Consider the following 24,723-nt stretch of genomic DNA (forward strand, 5'->3'; position numbering starts at 1 on the left):
CCTTTGGAGGTTTACCGGGCACGGCCAACTGGGAGGAGACCCCGGTGTAGACCCAGAACTCGCCGGAGGGACTACATGTCCAATCTGTCCTGGGAACGCCTTGGGATCCCCCAGGAGGAGCTGGAGGGCGTTGCTGGGGAGAGGGACGTCTGGAGTGCCCTACTTAGCTTGCTGCCACGGCGACCCGACCTCGGAAAAGTGGCTGAAGATGAGATGAGGAGATGAAGATGTCTGATTGTAAAAAAAAAAAAAAAACTGAATTGTAAGAAATGATGGCTGATGTATTGATGAAGAATACATAGGATTGTTGGTTGCGCGCCCTTAGTATAGATTGATGGGGCTCACTCATTGGTTGATATGTGAGAGCTAAATATGAAGTACACGCCTCTAACGGCGCACTCTATCACTTTACACAGGGCAGACAAGTGTGTGGTCGCATTCAATAAAAGTAACTGGAGTTTTCGCGAGTCTGCCGTGTGGACGTTCCTGTTATTTACTCTAACCTATTGAACATATTAGTTTGCCTGCATCCCTGCTAACAGGTGAAGCGTTAAACATACTGTAACGTGCATGGATAAGTAGACACGTTGGTCCTTAACTAACGGGTGGGACCCTTGAGTCGACTGGTTAACGGTGCCGCTTGCGGAGCGAGAGACACGCGTTCGCGTCTCGGCTGTGGCGGTTCGCGGGCTGCCCCCCTAATTCACTACAATACTATTAAACATACGAAAAGGACGCCGTAGCATTATGTTTTGTACTGTCTGGCTCACCCCCCCCCCACTAAATTAGCATGTTTAAATCAATATGTTCATACAAAATGAAACAATTTGAATTAGTTCTTGTTTGTGCCTATTAGAAATTAAACTATCAGCAAACGGTCCGCGTTTAAATACCAATAACATTGAGCTACATGTTGAATAATTTTCAAGATTTAGTTTACCCTCACGAATCAAACAGCTGATAGTGTAATAAACGGTTTATTTTATGTTAAGTGTGTCTAATTTAATTTATTAATATCGAATTTACTTAAAGTTAACCAGTTTAATGATAGGATCGAACGTGGTGATGACATGAGTAAAACCCTTCAATGATGTCAATGTGGCACTTTCTACACTTCACAAGAAACAGATTTGTAAAAAAAACCCGATTTATTTTGTATTTTGTTGTGTGTGTGTGTTTTTTGTAAGCATTTTGTGACAAAGGTTGACGTTTTTGGTGCTATGATTTTTTTTACAGTTATTTTTAGAGTTGCATCAAAAATGTGGAAAGTGCTGGCAGCGTTGTGCAAATAGGTAAACATTAGGGTAAGCCGACATCGTTGGTTACGTTGACTAGAATCTGACGATGCTTTTTGCAGTTGATCCTGCCCGTTCAAGGGTTTACCAGACACATTTTTTAATCGGATGATATAGGTCGCATTCTATTCGTTTGGGCAAAGGGGTTAAAACAGTCCACGATGTGGACGATATTTTCCAGCGTTAATGTTACGCAAGCTAATCATGCTAGTCAGTTAGCTCGAGCTCAGATCAGGTGACGTTACATCCAGATGTGAGATGAGCGCGCAGACTAATGGCTTCGACTTTAGCAGACAACAAAGGTTTGAAATCCGCTATGTTATATGTTATATAGCTTATATGGTTCTGAGTAAAAGCTGTTTTGCATGACTTAGCAAACTAACTGCTAAACCCCCAATCGTTTATAACAGCACCATGGCGTGAAGGGGACAGTTGCTTGGCCCCCAGCCCCAGAGATGGCACTCTGCGAGAAGCAACAATCCAGAGGCTCATCCCCACTTCCACCGATAACGTTGGTGCTGCATTGCTGGTATTTACAAACCATGGTGACGGAGCGGATGAGGAAAAGGAAGAAGAAACGCTTATACCTATCGCCAAGCTCCAGAGGCCAGGCTTTAGTGATTTCAGCCAGGAGAAACCTCTGTTTCGCAGCAGTCTCGGACACCTTGGGGCATGTATGCCCATGGTGCTGTCCAGGAGTGGTGCTGATATGGACAAAGTCCCTTACACCATCAACAGATACTTGAGGGATTACCAGAGAGAAGGCATTAGGTTCATTTATGACAACTACACCCGTTCCAGAGGCTGTATCCTGGGGGATGATATGGGCTTGGGTAAGACTGTACAGGTATGCAATATTTATCTAGCTGCAGAAGTGCTTTTTTTTCTCCTGCTATTTGTGGTTTGCTGTTTGTGCAATCTGTTTCCATCTGACCCCCTATTTTCACTCCTGGCACTTTCCAGGTCATTGGCTTCCTAGCGGCTGTGCTGCACAAAACAGGGACATGGGAAGATGTTGAGAATAATAGGCCTCATTTCCTACTGACTCAAGTGCTACCTGAGCAGACAAAACCCAACAAAGTAGGTATTAAGATATGTAAGCTAAGGGGGGAGGGTTCACAAGATTTCCCCTAATAGGAAAAATAAGCTTTTGTGGCCCTACTTTTTTGTTATTTTGTTTGGTAATAATATGTCCTAGAATACTGCACAATGCTACTAGTTCATATATTCTTGTTTAAAGTAATAGTCAATAAAGAATATTTCCCCGCTAACAGTTAACATTACATCAATATGTTTTAATTATTTTATATTTTAGACATTTAGCAACAGTGACTTAGAATAAGTGCAACTGTAGGATATTTGTGTATTGTAACTGTCCATGATCTGTTATTTCAGGTATTCCTTATTGTTGCCCCTTTGTCAGTGCTCTATAACTGGAAGGATGAGTTGGACACCTGGGGACACTTCCAGTGTGTGGTTGTTCATGGACTGAGGAAGGAAGAGGAGCTGGCTCGCATAAAGAAAGGACGCTCTGAGATTGCCCTTACCACCTACGAGACTCTTCGCCTATGTCTGAACCAGTTTAATAGGTAGGCCTAATTGACCTTGTGCTCACACCAAAAGCATCATAAGTACTAGCAGCCATTCTGGTTACAATGTTACAATTTCATTTAGCAGACACTTTTATCCAAAGCGACGTACATCTGAGGGTTAATACAACACAAGCAAGGATCTAGTCAGGAGGCAACAACGCAAGTAAGTGCCAAAAAACTAGGTTCAAGTCATAAGTGTCAACAGCCAGTGCACAAAGGCAATGCATAGCATGCATAGAAGCAATTTTTTTTCTATAAATACCATCAAGTGTGGAGGTGTTCATGAAAGAGCTGGGTCTTTAGCTTCTTCTTAAAGATGGAGAGGGACTCAGTGGATCGAATAGAGTTTGGTAACTCGTTCCACCACCACGGAACTACAGAAGAGAAGAGTCTTGCTAGTGACTTAGGGTGCCGTTGTGGTGGAAGTGCCAGGTACCTTTCATTGGCAGAGCGTAGTGAGTGGGACTGAGTGTAGACCTGAAAGAGGGAGTTCAGGTAGGAGGGAGCCGTTTTAGTTGCAGTTTTGTAAACAAGCATCACTGTTTTGAATTTGATGCGGGCAGCTACTGGGAGCCAATGGAGGGGTATGAACAGCGGAGTGACGTGCTGTTTTGGATTGGTTGAAGACCAGACACGCCACTGCATTCTGGATCATTTGCAGAGGTTTGAAAGTGCATGCAGAGAGACCTGCCAGTAAGGAGTTGCAGTTGTCAATGTGTGATATTACAAGAGCCTGTACCAGGAGTTGTGCTGCATGCTCTGACAGGTAGGGTCTAATTTTCCTGATGTTGTACAGAAATCAGCATGGCCGAGCAATCGAGGCCACGTGAACCTTAAAGGTTAGCTGGTCATCAATCATGACACCCAGGTTTCAGGCAGATTTTGTGGGCATGAGTTGGGTTGATCTGAGCTGGATATTGATCTGTTGTTGTAAGGATGGACTGGCTGCGATGACAATGGGCTCAGTCTTAGATAGGTTAAGTAGAAGGTGGCATTCTGTCATCCATGGAGAGATATCAGCAAGGCATGACGATATCCATGCCTAGGGTATAAGAAACCAGGGGAGCGGATGATTGCACCAAGTGAGGTGGTATATATTGAGAAGAGAAGGGAACTGAGCACTGACCCTTGAGGCCCCCCTGTGGATAAACATGCGGTTTGGACACTTCTCCCTTCCAAGATATTCTAAAAGATCTCCCCGAGAGGTAGGACATGAACCAGCGGAGGGCAGATCCTGAGATACCAAGCTCAGTGAGTGTGGAGAGGAGGATTTGATGGTTAACCGTGTCAAAGGCAGCTGACAAATCTAGTAGCATTAAAGCTGAGGACTGACCAGCAGCTCTAACCAAACGCAGTGATTCTATTACCGCCAGAAGTGCAGTCTCAGTAGAGTGACCCCGCTTAAAGCCAGACTGATTTGGATTGTACAGATTGTTCTCAGGAAGGAATTCCGAGACTTGGTTAAAGATCATGCGCTCAAGTATTTTTCATGCAAAGGGTAGGAGTGAAACTGGTCTGTTGTTTTCAACTTGGGCTGGGTTGAGTGTAGGTTTTTTTGAGCAGCGGGGGTTGACCCGAACTTGCTTAAATGCAGTGGGGAACACTCCCATTGTAAGCGAGGAGTTAATGATGTGTGTGACTGTGGGATTAAGTGCGGGGGAAATGGTCTGTAGGAGGTCGGATGGTATCGGGTCCAGCGGGCAGGTAGTGGGACGAGAGTCCAGCAGAAGCTTGGTGTTGCTCGCTGTCAGCCCTCAAGCAGTTGTTGCCAGAGAGGTTTAGGTTGTACTGCAAACATCTTACAGTTGTGCCAAATCACCTATCAATTTTGTAGTAGAAATATTGCAATGCCTGTCTGTAGTAGGTGGCTGCTTGAGTGCGTCATCACTAATTTGCATGAAGTTGACTCCAGCTAAACTCTGGGTGCTGGCATTGCGCTGCTCACTGCTGTCACAGTGTTGGCTCTACCTTGTCTCCAGATCTTATTGAAACTGAATAACTGATATCTGCTTTTGTGGCTCTTGGTGCTTTTGGTATGAGTGCAGGTTAACAAACACACATGTAAGCCAAGAACACTGAACAGTGTAAATGGCCTGTAAGTACACCATTTTTCCATTAGATCTAAACAGTCATGCATAATTGTGAATTATAATTTCAGTTTTCTTAGTTAATTATTGTAGAATTCGATGATACACTAACATTTGATTTAACTGAAAGCTACAATCCTTTTTCTTGTTTTTCATGCCATATATTTATGCAAACAAAACTCTTTTTTTCAATTGCTGGCATATTAAAGACAATGGCCAGTCTACAAATAGTCAATTAATGAGCTTTTTTTTTTTGTTGCTCTTCATTGGTTACAGTCTCTCTGGGGAGAGGAAACGCTGGTGCTTTGGTGAACAAGCATATTTGCAGACTAAACTCATAGAAAACCTCTACCAACAGATACTTCAACATCAATTGCTTGAATTCAGGTTCAGCCATATTTGTTTTGTTTGGTAGTGCAGAAGGTGTGCTGACACAATAGCACTGGCAACTCTGTTTCATTTCAAATGCATATCAGGGATTTAGAGTGTTCAAACACCAGCACAGTTAAGGTTTTAACCATAAGTGTCACTGAATTACTGAAAAACAACATTCTTAGGATAGTACCTCAAATCAAGTGTCAAGTGCCTCAGTAAATGTTCCTCCACTTTTCACATCGAGCTCTTTGATCACCCACAGAGTATGACAGCCTGTTTGTCTCTACCTGCATCTGCCATTCAAGATGATTCAAGCATGCATAAGAATAAAAGCTCAGCAGTGAATGTTGTTGTAATAAAAAACAAGTAGCCTAACATTTGAATTAAAAGTAGTAAATGGTCAAAATTAACTTTTAGCTGATATTTTATTTGTCCCAACATGAATAAACCTACAGGTGTTAGAGGTGTATTTATCTTCACAGTACGAGACAAACAATGTTTCAGAAACAGAATTATTTTTGGTGCCTATATTTTAGAAATAATTTAACTATAAACCAGGTGACGCCTAACAAACACTGTGCTTTTGCAAATGTTGCGATACAGTCGTTGCAGCACCTCATATTAAGGATTATCTATTGATTCACTTCTAAAATCATCACAACATGAACTGCAATGAGTGCATGAAGTCCAGCGATGATGCAGCATAATGCTTTTGTTCTTTCTCTGCTGTACAAGTATCTATAACAGAAATACTGTGAACAAGTCTCCCAAATAGTATTCCTGTACTTTTTAAGACCAAATCATAATCAATAATCATGGTCGAGCAATTTGATAAAATAAGCCGAAACATTTTAGCCATGATCATACTGTCATAGTTTCCAGTAAATGTCTGTTTGACCATTTTCTTTAAATTCTAATTTTTGTCTGCTTATTTTGTGGCTCTTAATGACCGAAGATAACTATTTTGTTTGTACGTGTAACTGAAAGGATACTCTGTTGTCCCTGCAGCATAGACTGGTCAGCTGTGATTGTTGATGAAGCCCACAAGATAAAGAACCCCAACTCCCAGATCACTCAGGCTATGAAAGAGCTGAAATGTCAGGTCAGGGTGGTATATTATCCCACAGTACAAATTATTGCTATGTGGTGAACTATTACCAGTGTGATTTGTAGTACAGATATACCTAAAGAGATGGAGAGAAATTAAAGGATAATCCTTCTTGCTATTGTTTTCAAGAGTAGAGTATATATGGATGTGGATGTAGAGTGTGACCTACAGCCATCTCACTGTCATTTTGTATCTATCTTTTTCTTTATCTCGATAGGTTTGCCTGTCTATTTGTCATTGTCTATTGGTCAGCTATCTTAGGCTTTGCTTGCGACTTTTAATTTAAACCATATATTTACTGTTTTTATTTGTTAGGTCAGGATTGGCCTCACTGGCACCATCTTACAGAACAACCTTGAGGAGCTTTGGTGTGTCATGGACTGGTCTGTTCACTTGAATTTCTACATGGCAGTATGCTATGAAAGTAGAAATATCACCCACATATTTATAAGCATGTCAGTAATATCTAGACAAGTATGACATATAATTGTCACTTATTTTACTAAAAACTAAATAATCTAGAAATTGCTGCTCTTTCTATTCTTACTTTTCTTGATGGTAAAATATTATTTCTCTTTTTCCGTTCAGGGCCATACCTGGTTGTCTCGGTAGCTTAGGACACTTCAAGAACAAGTTTTCTGATCCCATTGAGCAGGGACAGAGACACAATGCGACCAAACGTGCCTTAGCTACAGGGAGAAAAACTACCCAAACCCTGGCCAGGGAGATTTCCCGCTGGTTCCTCAGAAGGACCAAGGCTCTTATTAAAGAACAGCTGCCGAAGAAAAACGACAGGGTAAGACGTTAACAAGAGTTAATCATATATATGGTTTAATATTTTCATTTTCTTAAACAGACACACACCGGGGGCGTCCGGGTAGCGTAGCGGTCTATTCTGTTGCCTACCAACACGGGGATCGCTGGTTCCCTACAGACACAACCGACTGTGTCTGCAGGTGGGAAGCCAGATGTAGGTATGTGTCCTGGTCGCTGCACTAGTGCCTCCTCTGGTCGGTCTGGGCGCATGTTCAGGGGGGAGGGGGAACTGAGGGGAATAGCGTCCACCTGGTGAAACTCCTCAGTTTCAGGTGTAAAGAAGCAGCTGGTGACTCTACATGTATCAGAGGAGACGTGGTAGTCTGCAGCCCTCCCCGGATCAGCAGAGGGGGTGGAGCAGCGACCGGGATGGCTCGAAAGAGTGGGGTAATTGGCTGGATACAATTGGGGAGAAAAGGGGAGAAGAAAAAAAAAAGATACATACCACCACCAACCACCAACATTTCTTAACCTCGTCATATAATACCGAAAATCAGCTGGAGGCCTCTATGTAAAACCTTACACAAGGTTCCCTATAAACCTTTTGTCTCGTGTGCTTTCCTAGGTGGTGTATTGCTCTCTGACAGACTTCCAGCAGACGGTGTATCAGACGGTGCTGGACAGTGATGATGTGAAGTTACTGCTGCGCTCCTCTGAGAAATGTGACTGTCAGAGTGGGCAGACTCGAAGGAACTGCTGCTATAAAGTCAGTTCTCTACTTGATTACCCCTGGGTGCTATTGAAAGCAGTGTCTGTGAAAAAGTTCTACTTTTTTATTTTTGTCCACATCCCACACTTTCTCAAATTTTCAGCTCTGTGGTTTAGTCCATCACTCCAAGTTATACACTTCTCTCCATTGTATTTTCAAAAGATATTTGACTGTAATGAAAAGCTGATGTAAATTAGCTAAATTATTGCTCTTTTCTTTTTTGCAGACAAGCTCTGAGGGTGTGAAAATAAAGGAGCTGTACTTTAGCTATTTGGCCATTTTGAGGAAAGTGGCTAATCATGTAGCCCTTCTGCAGCCCTCACCTGGCACCAGCAAAAAACAAGTATGATATGCATGAGTGGATTATTACTGTTTTTTTGGGCAGCTCGCTCAAGTAAAATTCTTCCCCCATTTTAAATAGTAAATAAGCACTTGTTTTTAGCCTGTTGCCACCCACTCACATTTTGAAAAAGGTGAAAAAAGGGATGTAGATAAAGAGGACAGTGATGGTGTGGGTTAGACTGAAGGTGGCAGTGCTGTAGTTGAACACCTCGCTCCAGCTTCTCACAAGTCTACCCAGAAAGTTTGCTTGGTTGGACTGAACTGAACTGGACATGGGTCGCCTACATAACAACATAACAAAGGTCTCAGTGTCTTCGATGTCCCCATATTACACAGGCAAACCAGAGAGGTTGATCATAATGTGCAGTTTTCTCCAGAAGACAGAAAATGTGTAGATTTTCTCCTTCAAAGCTGCCATGTGTTTTTGAATTTATTGCCAGGGCAGTCACTTTTACTATCCAAGGACCATACCAACATGTTTTCAGACAAAAACTAAGAAAAGTTTTACTACCCTTTTTAAGTCACCAATAAGTGGTGATTAGAATGCAGTATTTGATGCTAACTGCCTGTGATGGTTCAGGGTCACCAACACCGCTCTTTGTTTTTTCCTCTCAGAGAATGTATGTGAGTACCATCTGTGAGAGGGTATTCCAAAAGTTTCCAGAATTTGTGAAACGATGCAAAGACGAAGCATTTGAGGCCATGTCAGACCCAATTTACAGTGGTAAAATGAAGGTATGCTGCATGAATTGGGGGCACCGCCACCTGGGTGGTACAGGAGGTTGCAGACTGTATTAACATATCTCCCTTTTCTGCCCAGGTACTGGAGAAACTGCTGAAATATTATATGCCGAAGAAAGATAAAGTGCTTCTCTTCTCTCTGTCCACTAAGGTAAGAAGTTTGTGCACGTGTGTGTGTGTGTGTGTGTGTGGGGGGGGGTACTCGCACAGTTTGCGTATATGTGTGAGCATGCTGTCTACATTCACACGTGAGTGTGTGCATCTGAGTGTGCAAATGTGATTGCAGGGATATATGTTTTGTCATAGTTGGATTAGCAGGAGGGTGAGATGTTTCCTTGTAGGAAAATGTTTGGCTGCTTATGATGATGTCATTTAACAGGGATTTTAGATGGTGTCAGAGTTGGAGTGCTCTCACTCTGGGGTTTCAGGGCTTTTCTCCCATTCACATCCATTCACCTCTTCACCACAGTAACAGGATTGAACACACTTCTAATTATTTTTGCTGATGGAGCAGATGACTTGTTTACAGACAAAATAGTAGCAGGAGACATGGCTTTCTCATGACATAATAGATTAATAGCTGTGCTTTGGGGCTTTATATTTGAGAGCGATTAGGGTTTTTTGGATAATTGGCTGCAGAGCAAAGCCTAATGATTGTTGTCACCTGAGACAGTATGATAACATTTCCTGGCTTCCGGCTGCTTAGGATGAGGTCATCTATTCAGGCCCCATGTTTCACTCTCCTAAGGAGTTGTAGAGCTCACGTTGTCTTGATTGTGTAAGGTTTAGAATACCCCTATAGTGTATTTAAACATTTCTTAAAAGTTAAGGAATATTTTGTTGATAAGTATTTATCTTATGCATGTTTTCTCAGCTTCTTACAATTATTTCTCACACAAACCTTCATGATGAATATATGCATAGTTCATCATGACAATGCAGTCAGACTGATTTTCATGCAATAGGCTGGTGTGTTTCGAACCTTTCAGCTCTTGGATGTGCTGGAGAGCTACTGCATGGCAGAGGGGCTTGACTACAGCAGACTTGACGGTACCACCAAATCCAAAGACAGAGTAAAGATCGTAAAAGAGTTCAACAGCTGCCCACACATTAACCTCTGCCTGGTTTCCACCATGTCAGTCTCCCTGCTAACAGCCATCAGTAATATATTGTCCAATATGCCAATAAGTATTTTCTTCCTTGTTTTTTTTAATTGCCTTTTTTGCTTTCTGCAAGTTATTGTTAGTTTCTAGTTCTTTGTGGAACTTTGCTAGTTTTACACGTTTTTATTTCAGCGAAACTGAGTGTCACTGTTTCTTTCCCCTCTCAGGGCAGGTGGTCTTGGTCTTAACTTTGTGGGGGCTAATGTAGTAGTGTTGTTTGACCCCACTTGGAACCCCGCAAATGACCTTCAGGCTATTGATAGGTAGGGTATGGGCTACTTCCTGGAGGGCTTCTCACAGTTTGTATGTATAATTGCCACCATTGAAGTTCCTGAAATTGTTTTGCATTTCTTGGCTTTACTTGTGTCAAGAGGCACCAGAGATGCTCGTGTAGCGAGCCTAGTAATAAGTTGATCTAGATCACATATTCCACCAAAATATGTGTTTATTTGCCTTTTCTGTCATTGCATGACATTTGGGTCTTTGCTTTGTGTCTGTGTGTGGGGGTGGGGTGTGTGTGTGTGTATGCATGCACACGTTTACGTGCGTATTGATATTATGTGTCTCCCTAGGGCCTATCGTATTGGTCAGTGCAGAGATGTGACTGTGCTGCGGCTGATCTCACTGGGGACGGTGGAGGAAGTAATCTACCTCAGACAGGTTTACAAACAAGTATGAGAACATTAGAACCAAAAAAAAACTTGCCACAAACAAAAAGGACACTTCCTTGTGTACAATAGAAAGCTCTTCCAGCAAGACAGCTGCCACAGAATAATAATAATAATAATGACTTTATTTGTGTAGCATCTCTTAAGCATGCAGCATGAAGTACTTCACAAAGTAAGACAGGGAATAAAATTTTAAAAAAGGTCTACAAAACCCTAGGTGCCCTAGGTGTGAATAGGTGAGTGTGTGATGGCCTGGTGGCCTGTCCAGGGTGTCTCCCCGCCGGCCGTCCAATGACTGCTGGGATAGGCTCCAGTATCCCCGCGACTCTGAGAGCAGGATAAGCGGTTTGGATGGATGGATGGTCTTCAAAACAAATGGTAGAATAGACAATTCAAAAATATAAAGAGTAAGTAAAAGATAAATAGAGCAATAAAAGTATCGAGGTTAAAAGTAGGCTGAATCAAGAATTAGGAAAAGCGACCCTATAACAATGCGTTTTTAAGACATTTTAAAAGCAGCGAACAACTCAGCAAAGCTGATGCTAAAAGGGAGGCTGCTTCGGAACTCCAGGGGCCATTGCCCTAAATGCCCAACCTCCATTTGATTTTTAGCCTGGACTTTGGAACAGCAAGTCTAATCAGAAGATCTGAGTAGTCTAAGAGTTGTGCATGGGCTCAGCAGTTCCACAATGTAATCTGGTACCAGACTGTGCAATACCTTGTGGGTAATTAGTAAACAAGTAGATGTTTGTGGTGAGAGTACAGGACATTATCTACCTTACAAAGATGCAAACACTCAAGTCAATTAGCAACATAATACAATAGTTTGCATTTGATAAAAGGTGAACCATACATGCCTGTTGAATCTGTTGTACTGGTGTCAAAAGCGATCTGTACTCCTTAGGGGCCTCCAGTAATTTGAGTTATGCCTGTATTTTCCTAAAGGATAATTCAGTTTTGTTTTTTGTTTTTACAACGTGGCTCTTATTTTTGTAGTTTTTGCCATTGTGCCTCTTGGTTAGGATATCATATTACTCACTAGCTTCATTTTGGAGATTTTGGATACAGGAACATCACTGGATTCAGCTTTACAATGGCATCTTATGGGGCAGTGAAACATGTGACACGAGTTTTAGACATGGTTCAATTTAATGCAGTTATCTAAACCACAAATTTTAGAAGTGAAAACAAAATTGCAAGTGTAGGGGCATCCAGGTGGCGTGGCGGTCTATTCCGTTGCCTACCAACACGGGGATTGGCGGTTCGAATCCCCGTATTACCTCCAGCTTGGTCGGGCATCCCTACAGACACAATTGGCCGTGTCTGTGGGTAGGAAGCCAGATGTGGGTATGTGTCCTGGTCACTGCACTAGCGCCTCCTCTGGTTAGTTGGGGTGCCTGTTCGGGGGGGAGGGGGAACTGGGGCGAATAGCGTGATCCTCCAACGTGCTACATCCCCCTGGCGAAACTCCTCCCTGTCAGGTGAAAAGATGTAGCTGGCGACTCCACATGTATCGGAGTAGGCATGTGGTAGTCTGCAGCCCTTCCCGGATCGGCAGAGGGGGTGCAGCAGCGACCGGGATGGCTCGGAAGAGTGAGGTAATTGGCCGGATACAATTGGGGGAAAAGGGGGGGGGGATCCCCCCCAAAAAGTGCAAGTATAAAGTTATTTTCCAAAATATCCACTGTTATCAGAGGGTGATAACATTGCTGAGCTAATTCCTGTCAACTTGCAGGAATGACGATCTTTCTTACTTACTTAGACAGAAATACCAATCAACTAACTACTCGGCCAGCGCAATTGAGATTGATAATGGGAAGTCATGTACACACGGCATAAGGATGCTTTTTGTTAATGTTGCTCTTATGTTTGCCCCATAAGACACTGTAGGAAAGCGGTGTCCAGCTGTAGTCCTATGTCCAAAATGAAGCTGGTGAGTAAAATGATATTATAACTGATATGCACAATGGCAAAAACTACAAAAATTGGATCCATAAGATCAAGTTTGGAAATGCAGCACTATTGATACTATTGATACCCAAATCTTGTGTGATCTAGATCTTCCTGGAACTGATCAGCATCGCAAGATAGTATGAGGGAGATGTTATTATTCACCAAGCTAAAATATTTTACTGCGATGTGATTTTTGCAATATCCCTTTGTTGCTGTCTTATTAACTACTCGCTGTATGTTGTTTACCATCTTCCAGCAATTGCAAAGTTCTGTGGTGGAAAGGGAAAGTGCCCGGCGGTACTTTGAAGCAGTGCAGGGGGCTGACGGCCAAAAGGGGGAGCTGTTTGGAATCAAGAATCTCTTCAGGCTGCAGACCCAGGGGACCTGCCTCACCCGCAAGATACTGGAGGTCAGATAGTCCCCTAGCTTTTTATTAGTATGGTTTTGGAGTAAAATGGTGCTGCAGAGTAATCTTGTAGTCTGTGTTATGATGATATGGTTTTGCGTTGCCACAGAGCCGAGTCTTAGATTACATTTACATTTTCTCATTTAGCAGATGCTTTTCTCCAAAGCGATTCATAAGAGTCAGCAATTTGGCAGATGTATTTTTTCAAACTACAGGCATCCTAGAGCACTAAATTGTAATCAGATCATTGCCCAGAGTGCATTTTATGTCATATGTAGTGTAAGTGCATAATAGATAGATCACCAACAGTTACGTGAGTAATGGATGAGTCAAATTACAAATAAACTGGACATTGTCATAATTCAATATAACAATCATGCTTGTAGAACATCTGTGGATTAATGCAAGTCTGGAAAAGGAAAGATTTTAGGCCTCTCCTGAATGAAGTAAGCATGACTGTAGCTTTGATAGATGGAGTACATTCCACATTTTGGGACCAGGTATAAGAAGAGTCTGGACCTAAAGCTAAATGGAACATAAAATAGAACTGGGAGGCTAATCATTGATTTTATGAAATCGTTTGGGTGGATGTTGCATTCTCGGGTGCTTATGTTTGATGAATGTGCTGCTCACACTTTTCTTCCTCACAGCGAGAGGGACAAGTGGAGGCGGGTGTAACAACAACCAGCACACACACAGGCCAGGAGGAGGAGGAGGAGCAGGAGAGGAAGAGAGTTAGCGTGAGTAGCTGTGACATTCCCAGGGACCCAGAACATGAGCCACTCATCTTTCCCATCCCTGGCTCGCTTTTCTTTCCCAGGCATCCATCCCACTGTTCCCCCAATTCCCACGTGAAAGAGGGGATACCTCACACATGGGGCTTCCTGTCTATCATCCAGCACCCCCTCCCCTCCAGTGAACCTTTTCATCCTTATCTCTGCTTTCGCTATTGCTTCTGCCTTTCTTCTGTCTGTCTCTTCCCTTGACCTGGGTAGTGTTTCTGCTCTCCCTCTTTCTGTTTCTTCCTTCTTTCTTTCTTTCTTTCTTTCTTTCTTTTTTTTTTGTCTGTCTTTAAAATACCGTGTCAAACAGCTGGCTGTAATTACCTAGTGTCTTAATGGAAGAAGCAGACCACACTGAAAGCTATCTTCTGCTGCTCGGCTATTTATTTACACAGCAATGCCCCTTATCAACCTGTGACGGTTCCCAGCCAAGGCTCCGCGCTGTGGAACACACTGTTCACTTTATAGGTCTGCCTAACTACCAAAGCCATTCTGACTCTTACAAAATACAACATGTACCAGGGTGCTGTAACAATCTCACACACACACACACACACACACACACACACACACACACACACACACACACACACACACACACACACACACACAAGCATGCTCGCTCACTTATTCTCACACAAACGGATGCATACAGACTCAAAAGCTGCACAGGAATGTAAGGACAAACATACAAATACAGGCACTACAGAATTAGGGGAAGAGTCATCTGGTTGGCAGTTTCATGGGATTACTGTCACTGTTGGTGGTCGCTGCCATCGGGGCCTATTACAGTAAATTTTCTGACCCATATAGTATGCTATATTGTTTTGTTCACATTACAGGGGTCGGTTTTAAGGAACATTTCCGGTTGTACATGGGGCAACCAGGAGCTCATTTTTAGGTTGTCCCACATAAAACCACCACAGTGAGGGCTTGATTCTTTTTTCTTTTTTCTTTTTTTACAGTAGTAAACAGTGTTTTTGTGTTTAGTCTTTGTGTTGCAAAGGTATTTTATAATGGAATCAAAGTAAAGGTCAATAAATTATATATACGAAAAGAATTGTGCATCCACAAGCACCAGTTCAATGACTCATGTCAAATGATCAGTTGAATGATTGGAGCTCAAGTCTTGATATTTTCAGGAACCATCTCAATTCCAAAACACAACATAGATCACAAAGTTGCTTTCACAGATACAACTTGAACGGGATTTTATACATTTTGTACACATAGCGGCATGTTTTATTGAGAACAATTACATAATTTGGATAGCAAGTTTATCTAGTTTCTCATCTGAGGATAGGCTGAATTTGTTCCACAAGTTTCCACTTTGTTTATTGAACTGGTAGTCAAAGCATAGACATTACATGATATGTGAGTGAACAAAGTCGTGCAAGTTAAAATGACACTACGATCAATTACAATCAAAAAACTACTGCTAAAAGCTGAGCAAACATGCAATTACTACTGTTTTTTTTAAGACGCAGAGCAAATATGTTCTTACAAATGAAAAGTTGAAAATTAACTTTTAAATAACTTGCAGATTTGATGCTGTATATAATTTTGCTAAGACTACTATGTGTGAAAAATTTGTTTTGTTGTGGCCCAAAGAATGCCTAAAAGTTTTCCATCCCATTTGTCCCAAGGAAATTCTAGTCGTCAGAGACTACCAGGCAACCATAAAAGTTGATTCCTGCATAAAATCATGATAGAGGGCATGTGTCAGGTTGATGATTATTGTGATTTACTGTCACAAGCACCTGTCTGGAATTATGCAGAGGGATTTTTCAGCATAACAAACACGTAATAAAAAGACTTGCAAGATTTGGCGTCCGGGTGGCGTAGTGGTCTATTCCGTTGCCTACCAACATGGGGATCGGCAGTTCAAATCCCTGTGTTACCTCTGGCTTGGTCGGGCGTTTCTACAGACACAATTGGCCGTGTCTGCAGGTGGGAAGCTGGATGTGGGTATGTGTCCTGGTTGCTGCACTAGCGCCTACTCGGTTGGGGTGCCTGTTCAGTGGAGAGAGGGAACTGGGGGGAATAACGTGATCCTCCCACACGCTACATCCCCCTGGCGAAACTTCTCACTGTCAGGTGAAAAGAAGCAGTTGGTGACTCCACTTATATCGCAGGAGGCATGTGGAGCAGCAATCGGGATGGCTCAGAAGAGTGGAGTAATTGGCCAAGTACAATTGGGGAGAAAAAGGGGGTGGGGGAGACTTGCAAGATTTAAAGGTTTTAGATAAAGTTCCCCTAGCCTGTAGTGTATATATATATTCTTATTTCACACAAGTCCCTTCCTTTCTCAGATAACTGCTTTCCATTCCATCACCTTATGTCTGCCATTATATTGCAGGAACTTGGAGATGCTCCATCTTTAAATGCCCCTAAACTGAAGAGTGAAACAGCAGGGGAGAATAGGAATGCCTCAGCGATCCCAGAAAGGGTGCTGGACTTCAGTAGTGGGAGTGAGGATGATGGCGATGAGGAGGGTAAGGGGGCTAGGAGGAAGACCTCAGATTGCTGTGAAGTAGATGGCACCAGAGGTGGGAATTATTCCACCACTGCTGGCCGACTGAGTCTCCTACAGCATGGTTTCTCCAGGATGCTCCAGAGCGTTGGTGCTAAAACAGGGTCTGGGATGGAGGACTGTAGTCTGAGTGAAGGAGAGTCTGGGGAATGTAGTGAGTCAGAGAAGTCAGGGAAGAAGGAAGGAACCTTTTCAGGAGTCTCCAAGAACTCTACCGCACAGGGGAATGAAGAAACCCAGGAGCCTAAGTCTTGGATGAACAACAGGGATATGTCTACCAGTCCAGAGGGAAAAGATAGTAGGAATGGAGGTGAAGGAAGACAGAAGACAGTATCTCATTTGGAAAAGAGTGTCTGCACTGGGAGAGAGAAACCTGGCCTGAAACAATGGATGATGAGGGAGAAAAGGAAAGGGGCAAAAGATAGTGATGAAAAATTAGGGTTGAAGAAGGATAATTTCAGTAACGCCAAAACTACAGTTCCAAAAGTGCACCACTTTGAGAGTTACTCCGATGAGTCAGAGGACTTGGATATAGCGGCCAAGACATGGCCCAGAATTGAGGCTTTAAATCCTCAAGGGAGCAAGATAGATAGAGGGAGACCTGGCAGTCTCAGGAAGAGAAAAACTGCACTTACCAGGGACCAGGCCAGGTCCAGACACACTGAGGACATAGAGACATTCACCTCCTCAGATGAAGAACACACGCCTATCAAGAGAGGGTTATCAAAAGGAGGCCATATCTTAACACCACAGACAGAAAGATCCCAAGTTGGTGGGCCAGGCCATAAACTGAGAGGACACAAAGATGGACAGAAAGTTTCTGAGAAGACAGAGAGGGCAGGTAGAGAGAGACGACCTGAGATATCCAGGGCTGTATCATTTACAGGGCAGAAAACTCCATTAGCATCTAAGGGATTGGATGGAACCATTGACTATGTACTAGGTAAGTTTTTTTTCACTATCCATTTTGTATTATTCTTCCAAATTCAAATACTTCATCTAAGTTTTAGTTCAACATTCATCTTAAAATGTATGATGAATATGTGTTTTTTACAAGGTGGAGTACAGGGGGTGTTGTATACTCATGCTAACCAGCATGTGGTGGGTGGGAGCAAGGCAGAAGAGCGACTCAGCAGAGCCGCTGTGAGAGACGTGTTTAAACGCAAGATGTACTCTCAGCTTCCGGCCAATCACATTCTAGATACCCAGGAGGTATGTGCTCCCTTACTGGTATTTCTGAGTTCATACCATGAGACCTGAAGTGGCTCATGGATCTGTCTATGGTTGGTTGTGACACAACAATACCTCTATGGTTGCCTCCACTACAGTTCCAATCCCGTTTTTCACAAGGGTAAAGACCAACCAAGTGTCTGTCTTTATGTATGCATTTTTTCCTCTTTCTTATTACAGTGTTTTGGTGAATAAAGCCAAGTTATCAGAATTAGAATCATATTTATTGCCAAGTACAAGAACATACAAAGAGGGGCATCAGGGTAGCGTAGCAGTTTGTTCCGTTGCCTACCAACGCGGGAATTGCCCGTTTGAATCCCCGTGTTACCTCCGGCTTGGTCGGGCGTCCCTACAAACACAATTGGCCGTGTCTGTAGGTGGGAAGCCGGGTGTGGGTATGCATCTATATGCATACTATTTGGGTCAAAATATTTACTGTAATAGGCCCCTATGGCAGCGACCACCAACAGTGACAGTAATCCCATGAAACTGCCAACCAGATGACTCTTCCCCTAATTCTGTAGTGCCTGTGTTTGTATGTTTTTCCTTAAATTCCTGTGCAGCTTTTGAGCCTGCATGCATCTGTTTGTGTGAGAATGATCATCAGAACTGTGTTCAATCCACTCTTGAATGAAAAAATAAAAAATAAATCCGGAAGAGTATTTTCCTCAAATTGAAAAGAAAAATCCGCAACAAAGGGTTTGCAAAGTAATCATATGTAACATATTAGGAAGTAAAAATTGAAAACCAGTAGCAATTAAATGTAGTTTTTGAATGCAACGAAAGCCACAAGGGGCAGACTTAAACAGCCAAGTGGAGTTGTTGGAAACTGTGCGAAGGGGAAATCACTGGTCTGAAGTGGCTTATTGTTTTTGGGTTTTATAAAACAATGCTATCACAGCACTAAAGTAAAAAACAAAATGCAAATTTTCCATAAATTTACACTACTATTATCAATACTACTATAACTTGTACAACTGTTAGTACGACTTCCAATTATAATATCAATCGTAAAAATTGTCAATTAATATATTGGTACTTAATTTTTTTTGTTTTTTTTTTGTTTTTGTTTTTTTCCTTCCCCTTGTTCTCACCACTTGTACCCGTCCAATTACCCTACTCGTCTGAGCTGTCCTGGTCACTTCTCCACCCCCTCTGCTAATCCGGGGAGGGCTGCAGACTACCACATGTCTCCCCCGATACATGTGGAGTCGCCAGCTGCTTCTTTTCACCTGACAGTGAGGAGTTTTGCAAGGGGGGAGGATCACGCTATTCCCCTCCAGTTCCCCCTCCCCCCCTGAACAGAGGAGGCACTAGTGCAACAACCAGGACACATACCCACATCTGGCTTCCCACCCCCAGACACGGTCAATTGTTTCTGTAGGGATACCCGACCAAGCCGGAGGTAACACGGAGATTCGAACTGGTGATCCCTGTGTTGGTAGGCAACGGAATAGACCACTATGCTACCCGGATGCCCCTGGTACTTCCTTTTTCTTCATCTAAACAATATGGTTCAGTATATTCAACATCCTGAGTAGTAGCTACAAAAAGCAGTTACTCGTTAATATTTTAATTTGTAATACTGCTTGGTTGGCATTCTTGTGGGCACTGCTTTCTGTTTTCTTTTTTGGATCTCTTTCTCAAGGGAGGCCAAGCCAAGAAGCTTTCTTGGATTTCTTGGCTTGGTCTCCTTCAATCTCAGTGGGACTAACTGTGTTAAATAAAGATAAATAAGAAGTCAGAATAATTGTAGCTGTACAAATATTCTACAGTGGCTTTGAACGTGATGCAGCAAATCAGATCTGAGACCTGGTACAATTGATTTCTTTTTTCTTTTTTTTCAAAGATTATTTTTGATTGAGTTTAAATTAAGTGTTTCATAAACAGACATGTCTTGTTTGATTGTTGCAGAGCCTTTCGGAGAGCCCTCCAGACAGCCCACCCCGCCCTGCTAACGTCAGAGTAGAGCTGGCAGCCCCCGGCAGAACAGAGAGCCACAGTGTGGACCACCCAGTCACCTTCACAAACCAGACCGTCCACCACACCGCACACACAATCTTCATGATCGGACAGACTCCTCAAGCTATACGCAGGTACTGAGAGAAGGGAGGAGGACATAGGACAAGGAGGAATAGAGGGATAAGGAAGGGAGGAAAGAGAGAGGAGAGGAGGTGATGGATGATTACAGAGCAGAAGCAAGGTAAGGCTTGAGGGAAAAGACAAGGTTGCAATGGGAATGTGATGAAGACTGAAAAGAGAGAGCGTGTAAAGCAGAAGGGAGGGGAGGGCGAAAAGATCTGGGTGAGAGTGAGTGCAGGGAGGATAGCGAGACCAGCGGAGGGAAAGGGAGAGGAATTCCTGGCAGTGTGGGGAATTAGGCCAAAACGCACCACAGTTATGGTGTTCAGCGCCCCCGCCTGGCCCTCGGGGACTGACAAATGCGCGTGTGTGTATGTGAATGTGTGTGCGTGCGTTTGCGTGTGTGCGCACGTTTGCGTGTGTGCGCGCGTTTTAAGAGAGAGAGAGAGAGAGACCACCTTTGAGATCTCCCTCCCACCTATTTCCCAGCATCATGCCAAAGATTACCCAGTTGTATTCAGGCCCAACAGTGCAGGAGTTTTCCCCTGCACAACCACAGCTCCCCTGAGACGTCCCAAAAATGATCGCCTGAGGACTTCCAAACCCACACATACACACACATCCTAACACGGCAGTCCAACACACATTAAGAAAAATACGAACCTCTGTCCCAAGGCATCACCCTCACACACACACAGATTGTTCTTTCTCCGATCCCGTCCCCCACGGGTGGACTGTATGTACGCACCGAGGTAAACCAGGGAGTGAAAACACATACTAATTATATTGATATCCCCCTTCAATTAATTTTGCTGTAAAATGATTTAAGTCCGTTTTAACTGCCCCTGCATTTATTTATTGTTTTTCCAGTGGAAGCCACAAATGGTTGCAACACCTCATAATGCTGCTGTACCACCAGCGACTTTGAAGTATTTCTGTCCCAGAGTCAGAGTCTGGTTAGGCCTAAGTTTTAATGACTCCCTGGGAGTTGGGGAAAGAGACCTCATACTGCATGACTGCCTGGATATTAGCCTGACTATGTAGAGCCATTTATCTGAGGCCTGATGGAACCACAGAAAAAGTGATTAATGGCATAGGGCTGCAGCAGCTGTATTGTTGCTGTTTCAGGACCAGTTTTCCTTTCCTTTAAAGTAGCTTATTCCCACATAATGCCAAATGTAACCCTCACATCATCTTTCAGTGGTTCACCATCCAGTGAGGTTCGGAGAATGTTGGGAAGTAATTTTGCTAATTAAAAAACACTTGTTTTTGCATCTGGCATAATATCTGTACACGTTTGTGTTTTTGTATGCACTTGTTTGTGTGTGTGTGTGTGTGTGTGTGTGTGTGTGTGTGCGTGTGCGTGTGCGTGCTCATAATTTACATGCAGTTGTTTTCTTTTTCATGAAGGCAGCAGTTGGAAGAGATGGCGGCACAGTTCAAGTTCTCCTCAGTCCATCACTTTGTAGGGGAGGTTTTGAAGAGCAGCTCCACTCAGAGACAGGCCTGGCTGCGACAGTTCTACACTGCGCTGAACCTCCCCAAGCTGGCTGAAATGGTAACGCACAACTTCCCCCAACCAGATTCAGCACATCCTGGACCCGAGAAGATCACACACCCACCCTCCTCATCAACCACTACCCCCTCATCCTCCTCCAAACCCAAAGCCAGAGCCAGAACTAAAAGAACATCCAGGAAGGCTGGTCTTGAATCTCCCTCCAATGCTAGAACCCCCAATACATCTGCTCCAGGACCCCGGAAAAAGCCAGGACACCCACATCGAAACGCTCCAGAGCCCTTAAGTGATGTCTTACTCCCTGAGTCGGAGGAGCAGGAGGAGACAGTCTATGATGCCAGAGGACACAAGAGGACAAAGAGGCGCTGTGTTTCAAGTTCTGGAGCTTCCAGAGTTGGGGCTGGTCTTGGCTCAGACCAGGCCGGTAACAGGACTCTGGGGCCTGGGCAAGCTGCTGCTTTCCTGGACCACAGAGACAGAGATACCCCTTCTTCTCTGCCTTTCAGCCATAGCTTGTCCAAGACACCATCCAAACCCACAACACAGGCGATGGAGGAGGAGCTAAAATCCTCCCACAATACGTGCAAAAATATCGAGGAACAGATAGACAACCTTCGGCCTTCGCCTCCGCCTCCTCCGGAAGAGGCCCCATCCAACGCCAGCCATCACTCCCTCCTAACAGATCTAATTGGAGACACCTCTATCCTTGATGATTTGTTTCGACCCAAACCAAGGGGGTCCACAAAAACACCCCCCACGTCTACTTCAGTATTGGTAAACTCCAAACTCAGTACTCCCTCTTCATCTTCTTCCCCCTTAGCAGATGCACATTCCCAATCCTCTACCATTTCGCACACATCGTCAACACGCTCGGTCACACAAGCCTCACCTCAGAGGTCAAAGTGCAGCCGCAAAGACTTCTGGGACATCTTGAATGAGGGGAATGAGGAGAGCATCAACAGATTAACAGACATTTCTGAGGTGGAGAGGGTGTGTATAAACGCCGGCCTCACAGCAAGAACTAGAGCCAGAGGAGAGGAAAGAGAGAGTGCTGTACTTTGGAAGACTAATGAGAAGTTCCTGTGGAAGAAATAACATGAGAGAGACAGATTTTACAAAGAACAGGCTTCCTCTATTTTGCGTCATAGTTATTGTTTTTCTTATTTTTGTGAAACAAGTTTGAAATTTTGAAATGGGTGAACCTGAAATGGTGTTTAAACACTTTAAACCACCATGCATCTGTTTCTTTCTCAATATGGTAATAAGGTCATAGCTTTAATATCTTTTCAATCGTTTTTAGCTGTTTTTAATATCTCCTGGGTGAAAATGGGCACCACAAACTGTATTTTTTATTTTGAACTGTTTTTAGTGCACTAAATGAGCACCCAAAGGAGTTGAAGCAAGTGCAACTGGACTTGGTATATATCCGTGAAGACGTTTCGCCTCTCGTCCAAGAGGCTTCCTCAGTTCCCAGGTTCGTGCCTTTCTGACTAGACCAAGCTAGTCAGACTAACTTGGTCTAGTCAGAAAGGCACAAACTGAGGAAGCCTCTTGGATGAGAGGCGAAACATCCTCACGGATGTATACCAAGTCCAGTTGCACTTGATTCAACTCCTTTGGATAACCATGACCTGGATGAATGAGAACATTCACAGACACTAAATAAGCACGTTACAGATAAAATGTCTTTGTCAAATAAACAGGATATCTATTAGCATTTTGAGCATTTCAACCCATATTTTCCACTTGCAACTCCACCCTCCATCAAAGGGTGAAGTGTGATTTTGGTTTAAAAAAAAAAAGCATCTTTACATTCTGTTATGTTGCTTTGACATTTAAAATGCACAGGAACAAATCTCCCCAACAGTTTCGCGCAGTTTTCCGCCAAATTATGGAGCCATAAAAAGCTGAAACTGGTATACTGGAAAGTGCGGCATCTTCTTTCAAGCCCTTATTATTTATGACGATCTCATCCTCTACCAAACCTGATGTGCATACAGAGTGGTGCTTTAGTTCAAGTGTCTTTATTTAGGTTATGCACGGTGTATGCATGGGCAGCAGGAGTCCGTGTTATTTTTAAAGCTATAAATCCATCAAGATATAGCCCATGGACAGTTTGACAGAGGAAACCCAACCCGCTGTCTGTGTTTGCCATTATCATCATCTGATACCACTGCCGTAAGCCCACGACCGTTGGTGGTCCTGCAGAGTGATCACTTAGAGCACCTTAATAGCTGTCACCTCTCTGTCACTGGACTCTCGCTCTCCCTCCCTCTCTCTCGCTCTCTCCCGTACGTGCTCACACTCTGACATAGTTTGTATTGTGGAGATGGCACGGCTGTCTCCACAGTGCTGTGCTCAGTAACCTGATCAACTGTGGTTTGGCTCAGTTATGCTTTGAACACCCTCAGAGTGGAGGCTGCTGCGCCATTAGTGAAATAACAATAAGCAGCTGAAGACTGAGGCCTGGAGTGTGTGAGTGTGTGTGTGTGTGTGTGTGTGTGTGTGTGTGTGTGTGTGTGTGTGTGTGTGTGTGTGTGTGTGTGTGTGTGTGTGTGTGTGTGTGTGTGTGTGTGTGTGTGTGGTGGTGGGGGGGGGGTGAGATAGGGGTGTCAAGCTCCTACCCATCCATCCATCCCCACACACCGTCTTACAGTCAGTCAGCTAAAAAGCACAAATTCAAATTCCGTCACGGCCGGGGAAAAATAACTGACTTGGTGTTTGGCCCACCTCCAGAAAACTTGTATTCTTCCGAAATACGCCGATCTAAAAAAATTGAGGGGTGTTGTGCAAATGCCGAAGGCGTTTACCACTCGTGTGTTTGTGTACATGAACGCTGAACTTCGCAGCTGTGTTTGACCCCTTTCAGCTGTTGCACCGAGGTAGGCCAAGCGCCGAAGAGAGCCGCACTGTCTTAACGTTTTCGTTTTGTTGAGCGGAAATGAGAAAGTGCTGATAGCTATCAGTAAACAAAAAGGAGGACGTGCCTCAACAAAACATGCTGCCTTACTGTATTGTTGGTGCGTGCGTGTACGCGCGCGCGCGCGTGTGTGTTTGTGTTGTACGTCTCTCTTTGTGAGGCTTGGTTTGAGTTTTCAACCATCTGAGTGAGGATACTTGCAAAGAGGATATTTTGAGGGTCTATTTTAGGGATACGGCTTGGGTTAAGGTTAGGCATTCAGGTCTGCTGCTTACGATTGGGGTTAAGGGCGGGCGTCCGGCTAGCGTAGCGGTCTACTCCGTTGCTTACTAACACGGGGATCTTCGGTTCGAATCCCTGTGTTACCTCCGGCTTGGTCGGGCCTCCCTACAGACACAATTGGCC

The 24,723-nt window shown here is 43.7% G+C and overlaps 1 protein-coding gene across 1 annotated transcript; it reads left to right on the forward strand.

Moving 5' to 3' along the window:
* The first annotated feature begins 1,550 nt into the window (after positions 1–1,550).
* ercc6l2 (excision repair cross-complementation group 6-like 2) lies at positions 1,551–22,815 on the forward strand. The gene is made up of 19 exons (XM_056287338.1): positions 1,551–1,597; positions 1,706–2,142; positions 2,259–2,375; positions 2,691–2,884; positions 6,358–6,451; positions 6,773–6,840; positions 7,046–7,253; positions 7,839–7,979; positions 8,209–8,325; positions 8,940–9,059; positions 9,145–9,216; positions 10,055–10,200; positions 10,396–10,491; positions 10,801–10,900; positions 13,106–13,258; positions 13,906–13,995; positions 19,715–19,896; positions 21,293–22,167; positions 22,270–22,815. Exons 1-19 carry the CDS (start codon positions 1,570–1,572, stop codon positions 22,491–22,493), a joined length of 3,462 nt encoding a protein of 1,153 aa, XP_056143313.1. The 5' UTR covers positions 1,551–1,569; the 3' UTR covers positions 22,494–22,815.
* Positions 22,816–24,723: the final 1,908 nt, after the last annotated feature.

Source organism: Lampris incognitus, chromosome 1 (genome assembly GCF_029633865.1).
Source record: "Lampris incognitus isolate fLamInc1 chromosome 1, fLamInc1.hap2, whole genome shotgun sequence".
NCBI lineage: Eukaryota > Metazoa > Chordata > Actinopteri > Lampriformes > Lampridae > Lampris > Lampris incognitus.